Below are 10,374 nucleotides of genomic sequence, written 5' to 3'. Positions count from 1 at the left end.
TTCTAAATTATCCTTTTTTATTATGCATACCCAAGATAAAATAAGTCATTTATTAGAATATACATTGTGAAACTATTAAGTATACCATATTAAATTCTAGATACTCTACGTTCTTCATTTGAAACTTAAAAAAAAAGTGTTCTTCTTCCTCTTTCTTTTTCAAAAACAAAAAAAAATGTTCTTGATTTCTTTTCCAACAATTTATCTCTTTAGCAACATTTCTCTCACCAATAAACATATATGCATGAGCACTTGTTTTTTATTTGAATCAAATATACCAAAATAATGAGGATGAATACTAACCTAATGAGGATGAAGAAAAAAAATTCAAAATCAAATTTTGATGAATGAGAAAACTCAAAAGATTACTTTTTTTTTTATCTAACCTAAGTCTCAATCAACAACTAATGATTTTGAATTCTGAAGTGTAAGATTACAAGGTCATGTGTTGTTTCATTTTCATTTTATTTTTTGTCCCTATTGGAAAAACTCTAAATGAATTTGGGAGATATTATTGGATTGAGTCGGTTATTAGGGTATGACAAAAACTTTAGTTAGTTATGGGGGAGTGTTTTTATAAGTGTGTCCAAGATCACCCTAACTTTTACATGTCTATTGTAATTTAGGCTGCATTTGTTTTAACAAAAACTAATGTAAAAGAAGAAATGAAATGAAATGAAAAATATAGAATGGTCTACTTTTTCTACAATTTTAATCTATTTGTTTGTTATGGAAAAGTTTTTTTTTTTCCTATAGAAACAAAACTAAGGAAAAAAAAGACCTTTTTATTCATAGGCTCAACCCACAGATTTTAGAGGAAAGGAAAAGAAGAAGGATTGTTTTTTTTTTCATTTATTTAGTTTTTGCATAACAAATATGGCTAATTTCACTTCTTGGTTTTCCTTTCTTTTCCTCATTTTGGCAATGTAATTGGTTTCCATTCCATTCTTTTATTAGCAGTTCTAGAATACGCCTACTGCACCGTTATGCATTAGTCTAGGCCCTTGCATAGTACTTCATGATGCAATACACACACACTTTTATTGTGATAAGTGGCCTCGACTACACCATTCTCTCTCCTGCACACAATAGATTTTCTCTTCTTTTATATTCTATTCCAAAGTGTACCTTTCAATAGCTTTCCTTTCTTTAGTTAAGTAAACAAACACACCCGTATGTATTACCACCAAAAATATACAATAATACAAATGCGTCTTTTTGGAGTAATTTTTTCTTGTAATACCCTACACAGTAGAAAACAATTCCATATGGCTAATAAGGATTAGTGCTAACAAGCAAACATCATCATTGAGAAGTAGATGTAATAGCATTATTTCAATGATCAGGCACATTTTTTATATTTGACTCGCCAGTTTGGTATGGTATGGCATGGCACTATGGCTATGGCATTCAATGGTTTCGGAAGCAGTTCTTTGATACAATTCGGTTTTAAATTGAAATGGAACTAAAAAGACTACAACAGGAATCTCTTTAGAAAAATTGCTTGATAAAAAGATTTTACAAATGAGATGCATAAGAAAACCTCAACGGAAAAAAGGACAACACCGGCCATGATACACAGTATGAAGATGGTTGAGGAAAACAGATCGCCCCCTGTAATGGTGCAGCATTGGACTACATGTAACTGACAAAACAAATGAAAAATACTGTAAGTTGATATGTTATTGATAATAATTAACAAACAATAAACCATATTAAATCAAGGAAATATATTGCTCTACTTATATGTTTGAGAGTGAAAGTATTCTTTTAATGATGAATAATAATAATAAGCCGGGACCCTAATAATAATCTACATTAGGATATTGATGATTTGGTGCCCAGCCTGCATCTGGGTGGTCAGAGTTGTTTTCAATCATGTTCTTTGTTTAAATACACATAAATGCAATAGAAGCATCTAAGTACGCATCTTCACATTGATAGACTAATTTAAGAACCATAGTACCAGAATTTTTTTGTCACACACTGCAAGATGAACGGCTTCGGACTGAGGCAGAAATACGCTGTGTTTATTCAAAATAGAATTTCTGGGATTTCCTTCCTCATGGACATGGATGGTAATAACCGCCTATTGAGTAGACAAACTAAGATTACTGAGCCCTAAGGTGAACAAAAACTCACTAGCCATAGCAAAGCTATTCTCACACCGGGAAAGAACTTAAAAGGTCCTTGAATACAAGCCTCCAATGACTTTCGATAACATGAAACTTATGATTCCTAGTAGCAAAGTTAAGACAGCCCATCAGCAGTTTCAGACCTAGGAAGCAGCAGTAGAACATTGACAGATTAAGTTTTATGCTCTACTCGAGTACTAAAATAGTCTGACAGCTTCCTGCAAATAGAAATTTCAAGTCCAAACATAAAGTTCCTTAGTTAGCAAGGAGCAAGGACAACCAAAATAAAAAGTCTAACATCATCCACTTAGCACCGCAGGCAGTTAGCCCAAGATATGCCTCCCACTTCAAAATTTGACTTCGCATTTCAGTTTCTTAAACTGAAAATATATCAATATCCTCTTCTAATAACATACATTAAGGGAGACTAGTCTCACCATTTTCTAATACTGCTTAAGATTGCAGCACATTTAATCCTCACTGTTGTTCTTATTTGTTTTTTCTATATATACGCAAACCAGTTTAAACAGCATCCTTAAGCTGCAAAAAAAAAATCCATTATCCTAAAAATTCATATTAATTTCCAACTAAGTATGCTAGAGTGCACCACAAAATGAAAATACATTAGCTTGTATGTACTAGATGCAACTTACTGGAGATAACAGTTACCAGATTCATATAGAATAGCCCACTAGGATAGTTTCACCTCATGCAACAACCACACATCAATTTCACTATGATTGAGTGCTTTAATGTCCATGCTCAAGAAGTGTGGATCCAACATTGTAGATTGCATCCCAATAAATAATTAAGAGGTACTAAGATTACTCAAAACTTATAGTGTTGGGTGCACTAGTAAAATGATAGCTCCCTTGGATTCACAAGTTAATCAGAATCTTCCCTTTCCAACTTCAACAACCAATTTGAAATGATTCATTAATCGTGCACATCACAGGTGTTAATATTGATGAAGCTCAGAGATGACAGGTAGTACCTTAACAGCACTGCTATCGCCGAGGCTCCACAAGGATATATAATGGCTTTCCATTTAACCTACATGATCCCTGCAAAGTAAGGAGCCGTCAAGAAGCAATTCAGAACGGCGTGTAAGAGCAAGGCTGATATTAAGCAAACCCTCACTTGATTATACACACAACAGCATATCTGAAGACCCTGATTACAGCATTTAGCAAGATATGAATATGGCATAAAGGATTAATGTCATTCAAATTTCTTTTATAAAACCAATTAGTACTTTTGGCATCAAATGATAATATAGGTTGGTAAGTAATCCAAGAGCAATTATAATTTCTGGAAAATATAACAAAACAACTCAGTCTAAGTGCTTCCAAAGGCAGCTATTGAGCATCATAAACACTTTCGACAATGGACTAGCTATTTCAACAACACCTGGATTGCAAAGTGAAATAGAGAAGGGAAAATGAAAAAGAAACTGAACCAAATTGTTTAGGTAATTAGGTCATTTTGTCTCGATTGCTAGGTGAGTCAACTACAAGAGCAAGTCAAAGAAACTAACAGAGACGATGCAGCACTCCACAAGCATTGTATGATCTAAAAAGCATCTTGCAGGTTACCAATTTGGATATAAAAACCAATAGTGGGAACCATTCAGTAAACCTTACCTTTATCATTTCAGGGACCCCTATAACACAAGCACACTCGACTACCACCGCTCCTGCCCGTTCTGGTAAAATGAGGCCCAAACAGTTCCATGAATATGTTAGAAAGCAGATGACCACAGTGAAGAAAAAGCACTAAGAGCCAAAAGAGGACCTCTAAAATCTCACCTAAAAGCTTTATTGCAGCGGAAAGGGTTCCGCCAGTGGCAACCAAGTCATCTATAACTATTGCACGCTCCTCAGACTGAACGGCCCCCACATGCATCTCTAGACGATCTGTCCCATATTCAAGCTCATAGTCTTCACAGATTACTTCACCTACATTTTTTTTTGAGGTCAAAATTCAGAAGGTAACAGCAAATTCTGTAAAATTAGAACATAGTGATGTGAGAAACTCTCGTATTTAATAAGAACAACAAAGATTCCGAGGAAATTCCATTGCTGAAAATAATGTATTACAGCATTGCATAATGGTGAGCATAGTCAAAGTGAATCTGTATCAGTCTTTAGAAATAACTCAAATAAGGCAACAACAATAACTCCCTCCCCACACACCAAAAGAGAAGGGGGAAAAAAACAATAACGTCAACATGAATAACAAAGTATGCATACTCGAAAGATAATAACAAATGTATTAGAAGAATATTATGAAGGAGTGCTTAATTGCACATTAGCACCCATATTGAGGTTAAGAGACTAGCTTCAATAGAATTTAAACTCACCTAGCAAAAAAAAACAAGAGACTTGCTTCTAGCATAATATAGAAAAGATGAAGAATGCAAGTGTTTTGTGCTGTTTGATTTTAAAACTCAAAGGACTACTCCGCTCAAAGATACAAAACAGGGCATATACCTGGCAACTTTCTAGGCTTGCGCAGAGGAACGAATTTTGCACCAATGGCTAAGGCAATTGAAGGTCCAAACATGAATCCTCTAGCTTCAACTCCTAAATTAAAGTTGGATATCATAAGCAATCAATAAAAGGAATTCAGACAAGAAATCAAGACCATAAAGTAATGAAGCTATAAATATTACACTTCCTGACATAATAACATTCTAAGGGGAGCATATCAAGGTCCTATGGACATCACAGTGCCAGAATATGAAAATTTGAATGTTTGATTGACAGACATAACAGAAAAGAGAGAAAGGGAAAGCTAAAAAGACCAACAAGTACTCCAACTTCCAGAAGCACAAAATCAAACATCATTGTGAAAGAAAAATAATAATAATAAATATACACGTACTGTTCAAGAATCGATATGAGCGGCTACCTAGTTGTTATACATTTCCTTTTTAATACAACTCAATGGCTAAACAGACACAGGAATTGGCATGATCCATGTAGCACTGATGTTAGATGAGCAGACAAGAATGGCAACAGGGACCCTCTGTAGCACGGGATAAACACACCACTACATTGAACAGGCTTAGAATGTTCATCCAAAACAATTTAAGTAAAAGACCATTAAATGATACCAATAAATGACACCAATAAACACCACTATAAACCGCCTAGAGATACGAATAAATTTGGGCAAGGAGATCAAATTCACAGAGACACACACAGAAAGAAAACCAAAGCAAATTGCAACTATCGTTCCTTTCAAAACTTATCTGCATAAATCTTGATTTTGGATATGGGTGGAATGTGGAGGGAGTATCACTATCAGATGTTGTCATAATATGGACTAACCTTGGAAAAACAAAATTAACAGCATAAACAAAAACACTACAGGCCATCCAGACAACGAAAGTGCATATGGCAACCCACCAAAAAAAAGTCAACAATGGTAAGCTCTATAGCAGCTACTAGACTACATCCATGATTGTACGCAATTGGATGGCACCCACTTGTTCATTGTTTGGGTTTCTTGTTTCCACTTGAATTGCAAGAAAATCCTATTACAAGGTCCGCCAACATTACCTTCTACTTTCAAAATGTAGTATTCACAAAACAAATTCCCACCCATATAAACCTTCAGTGCAAACACAACCAATAATTTTTTCCCCGCATCTCTGCTAAATGTTATAAACTTTAAAGTTCTGAAGTCTCAAATTTTTGCCAGACACAGAGTTGATCAACTGGATTTACCACAACACAATAACTAATACGACCTTTATCATTTTTTTGACAGTTCAACTTGTGAACTTAACCACACCACACCTTACAAAATATTAATTCCATATACTTCAATATCACCCCAAAAAAATTCCAAGCATTGAAACTACTCACTCCCAAAAAATAATTTTTTTGAGGAAATCAAAGAGTCCTAAAACAAATTAATCAGAACCCGAATTCTCACTAGTCCAAAGTTTCAAGAAGGGGAAGAAAATAAAATAAAAACTCCATGAATACCCAGATACTGCATTTGACTACTTTCATGAAAAAAAATGAAAAAAAAAAAAAGCTCAACAGTCAAAAACACTTCCTAAAACATTCCAAAGATTGTTTCTTTACAAAAAACAAACAAGAAAATGAAGTATAAAGAAGCATTACCAGCTACAACAGCAATACCCATGTTTCTATATCGATCAACAAATATGTCAACTGTGTCTTTGAAAGCTTTATGATCAAGAAGTAAAGTTGTTATATCTTGAAACATAATACCTGAAAAGAATCAAGAAATGTATTTGGTAAAAGTCCTAAAATAAGTGAAAAAAAATAGTTAGAAATAAACTAAAACCTGGTTTTGGGAAGTGTGGAATAACTCTAATGGCTTCAGATATAGCTTGAAGCCTTGGGTCATCTTTAAGTCCGTCTTCACTTGCAAACATGTCTTTAGCAGTTTAGCTCTGTGTGTGTGAGAGAGAGTGTTTTTTTTTTTACTTGGGACTGTTTTTGCCTCGAAAATTTCTTTCTCTTGGCTGTGAAGTGAAGAAGAGAGAGAGAGAGCAGCACAAGTGAGTGTCTGTCTTAAAGAAATGTATTTTTTTTTGGTTGGCCAAAGCACTACTCAAGAAGATCTGGGTGTGCTTAGTGGTTATTATAATAATAATTATAATAAAATTTTGTTTCTTAAATTTTTGCATTTTTTTAAATTTTTGCATTTTTTTAAATTTTTTCTATTTTGTTTTTTGCTTTTATGAAAGAATTGGAGTTATACAATATATAGGGAACTAAATAACAACTTAATGCTTGTGGTATATTATCGATTTCTATAAGGAAAAATGTCTCTTAAGTCTTGTCTATATAGTGTACTTGTGTAAAGTGGGATTTTAACCAAGTTTTTTTTTTTTTTTTTTTTTTTATTGTTTTCAAATAAAGATAGTCGTCTCGTCTCAAACTATCAATGTTTTATAGAGTTCGCAAGAAAAAGAAATAGTGAAGGTTTGACAGTTTGGATCCGAATTTCAGGGAAATAGTTTTTGGATGAGAAAAGAAAGAGGGACCGTGAGAACATTTGTTAGCTACGGCCACCTTCATTCACAAAAATGCACATATATTAGTTATTGCTAACAGCATTCTCACTAGTATTTGTTAGATACGGCCATACGGGTCTCTCCATGATAAGAGAGTCTTTAGTACGTTATTGACAAATGACAATCATCGTCTTACTAATTCCCATTCCTAAAAACAAGTTGCTTAATTTCAACAGCTAGATCTTCCTATACAATGATTTGTGTCCCATTTGAGGGGTCCCATTAGTCGCAACTCAAATGCAAAATCTAGGAATCCGGTTGGATATGGTCTTCGTTTTGGCAAACTAGTTCGGATTGTGATTGGAGGGAATAAAAGCATGAAAGTGAAGATCAATAGCTGTTAAATTTGTTGTTTTCTCCCACAGCTTATCTACGTTGGCTATAATCACTATGAAATTTTCCATTTGAATCCAAAATTTGGCATTGGAAAAGTAAATAATGCATTCTTTTCAAGTGATATACACTAATACACAGATATTTAGTGAAATGAAATTCAGACTACCATAGTTTTTACGTTTTAGTTATAACATCCATAACTCTTGTTGTTTAAACAAATATTTCATTAAGAAGTGTCTTCTTTATCATTTCACAAAGGCATATACATGCATGAATCTAGTTAATTGACTTTCATATCTTAAACTTGGTGTTGCATGTATTTTTTAAGGATTCGTTTGGCCGACCCAAACATGTGGAACAAAGCGATGTTATTATATGAACTATCACGCACATATATTTAATCTCCATTACTTAAATTTTATTTTATTTTTCTTGTCTAACTAATTATTTATTCCTTGTCCTTTCTCAATTGCTAATATTTAACGCCATAAAGCATGATTAATTTGGTTACCATCTTTTGTTTTTAGCATCTAATGATACTTAATTTTCATGCTTACACCCTCAACAAACATCTCTGTTTGCATATGATAATCAGATGATAATTGACATCTATTGCATTTCTAAACATATAACATATTAAAAATTTATAAAACATAATAGGGGTGAGATCCATATACAACACTTTTTATATAACAATTTATACAACATCTTTTTATAAATTGTATTAATGGCTAATACTTTGTGGGTATGATCTTATCACTATAGAGATCATATCCACAAAATTTCAAATCATTCTAATATCTCTAACCCTTTCAAAACTTGATTTGAAAATATGATTTATTTTAACTATTAGGATTTAAAATTTTGTAACCTTCTTTTAGCATCTTTAGAAATTTCCAAACGAGCCCATTTTTTGCAATGATGTTTGACATCCACAAAAAATCAAGTTGTAAATAATTTTGTAAAGTGATATGGAGGTTATTGTATAAATTGTTATATAAAAAGTGTTTTATATGGATTCCTCCCCAAACATATATATGTATACACAAAACATATCTTGTTTACCCCCACAATCCATGAAGTTGGATTTTAATTACGTATCTTGATGTAAAATTTTAGAATTTACAAATGAAAAGGGGAAAAAAACATTTTTTTTGCAATTATATAGGGGCTGTTTGGAAACCATTATAAGTATAAATAATTATGTTTTAAAAATCAATTTTAACGTAAAATAGTTTTGAGATAAACCCCTAGGGCATAAATGATACCAAACAACTAAATACAAATCAATTTTGGATTTACTAACCAAACCAAAAATGAAAAGAATTAAAATATAGTAAGTCATTTCAAGAGGAAAACTTCATAATTTTTGTTTTTCATTATTTAATGTTTTTTTTTTTTGGCAATGAGATATATAGTGGTTTTTAAAAAAAATTACCAAACAACTTTTTTTATATACAAAATCGATTATGAGATTCATAATTGATTATATGTTATAAAATGGATTATCATAATGGTTGCCAAACGACCCCTATATATCAATTAATTGATAAAGTTATAGTAAATATTTTGTTTTCAAGTATTTGCCAACTTTTTAAAATGTTTAAATTAAATTTGTAATATGTATTTTTTTTTTATTAATATTTGATAAATTATGTGCAATATTTATGGTGCTAAGAATCATATGTCATCACCGGCCTGAGATCTAGTCGGAAAGTGTAGTCCTTAACATATAAATTTTTGTATACATTTAAAACAAGTTCAATTATGTATAAGCTACTATGAAGTATGTATAGATCATGGTGATATTACGTGATTCTTACACGAATATGGAGTTCTTAATCATTCTATACTAATCAAACACCGCCTGCTCTACAACCTACAACACTACACATATTAGTTTGGTCTCATATATATACTTATTATATATTAATTAATGTAATAACTTATAAGTGTGACATATAGAATTTTATAGAGAAATTTTTGAAATCTATTATCTAACAAATTTAATAAAATTATTAATTTAGTACATTGGCCAAGTCGGGAGACTGGTAAAATCTTTTACTTAAATGGTATAATTAATGCGAATCAATTTAATGAGGTTCTACTGTAATTGAGCGTAAGATACTAGCAAATGCGTTCTGATTATAGAACTCAATTTTTGAAAACATCACAAAGTTAATTATGCCAAATGTTATTTTAGCTTTGCTTTCCGGTGGCCTCAAAATTTATACTCAAATTATTTTTCTTTCAATCAAGCCAGAATGTTATGAATTTTTTCCCGAACCTTTCTCGAAACATTTTTTTAATATTTTTTGTCTTTTATATATAGTATGGTTCTATTTTGTCTTTTTCACCTTAATTTCATAATACGTTTAGCTGTCAAACTGAGTTTTCACTTTTTCATCTATTTTGTTCGTTCAAGTTTTAACTCGAACATTTGTACGAACGACGAAGTACTACAATGGTATCATAGTACTGTAAACATAAACAAGATGCATTAACCCTTGTCAGACACAAGCTTTGAGGATAGTTTGGCCATACTAAACATCTTTTAGGGTAGTCTTATCGTGGCAGGTGTCAAGGACTGTTGCTATTAAATTTTCGTTGGGAACGGAGAGAATCAAGTTGTCAGGAGATCCCAAGATTTTCTGTGGGCCTAAACTTGTCATTTAGCTAAATTCTTACTGATTTGGCACTTATATCACAACTAAAGCAAGGACACAGTGTTTCCAGGTCTACTCTATTCAACGTAGTTGTGCTGATCTGTGCCGTCAAGTTTTGCTGACAGAAGATACTTGAGAATTGAGATAGATACGCAAATTGACAAAGTTGCAAAGG

The 10,374-nt window shown here is 32.4% G+C and overlaps 1 protein-coding gene across 7 annotated transcripts; it reads right to left on the bottom strand.

Moving 5' to 3' along the window:
- Window positions 1-1,429: 1,429 nt before the first annotated feature.
- On the bottom strand, window positions 1,430-6,733 carry LOC147507830 (adenine phosphoribosyltransferase 5-like). 7 transcript variants are annotated; one of them, XM_086600487.1, is made up of 7 exons: window positions 6,462-6,721; window positions 6,275-6,385; window positions 4,628-4,720; window positions 3,944-4,093; window positions 3,779-3,840; window positions 3,130-3,199; window positions 1,430-1,645 (listed from the first exon to the last, which is right to left on the bottom strand). In XM_086600487.1, exons 1-6 carry the CDS (start codon window positions 6,550-6,552, stop codon window positions 3,143-3,145), a joined length of 564 nt encoding a protein of 187 aa, XP_086456613.1. In that variant the 5' UTR covers window positions 6,553-6,721; the 3' UTR covers window positions 1,430-1,645; window positions 3,130-3,142. The 7 variants fall into 7 exon arrangements, with proteins under 7 accessions (XP_086456613.1, XP_086456614.1, XP_086456618.1 ...); XM_086600488.1 differs by lacking the exon at window positions 1,430-1,645 and adding an exon at window positions 1,905-2,353; XM_086600490.1 differs by lacking the exon at window positions 1,430-1,645 and adding an exon at window positions 2,578-2,675.
- Between the last annotated feature and the right edge of the window lie 3,641 nt (window positions 6,734-10,374).

This window comes from Coptis chinensis, chromosome 3 (assembly GCF_015680905.1).
Source record: "Coptis chinensis isolate HL-2020 chromosome 3, ASM1568090v1, whole genome shotgun sequence".
Taxonomy (NCBI): domain Eukaryota; kingdom Viridiplantae; phylum Streptophyta; class Magnoliopsida; order Ranunculales; family Ranunculaceae; genus Coptis; species Coptis chinensis.
Note: the sequence above shows the minus strand (reverse complement) of the source record. Positions and strands in the feature narration are given on the sequence as shown.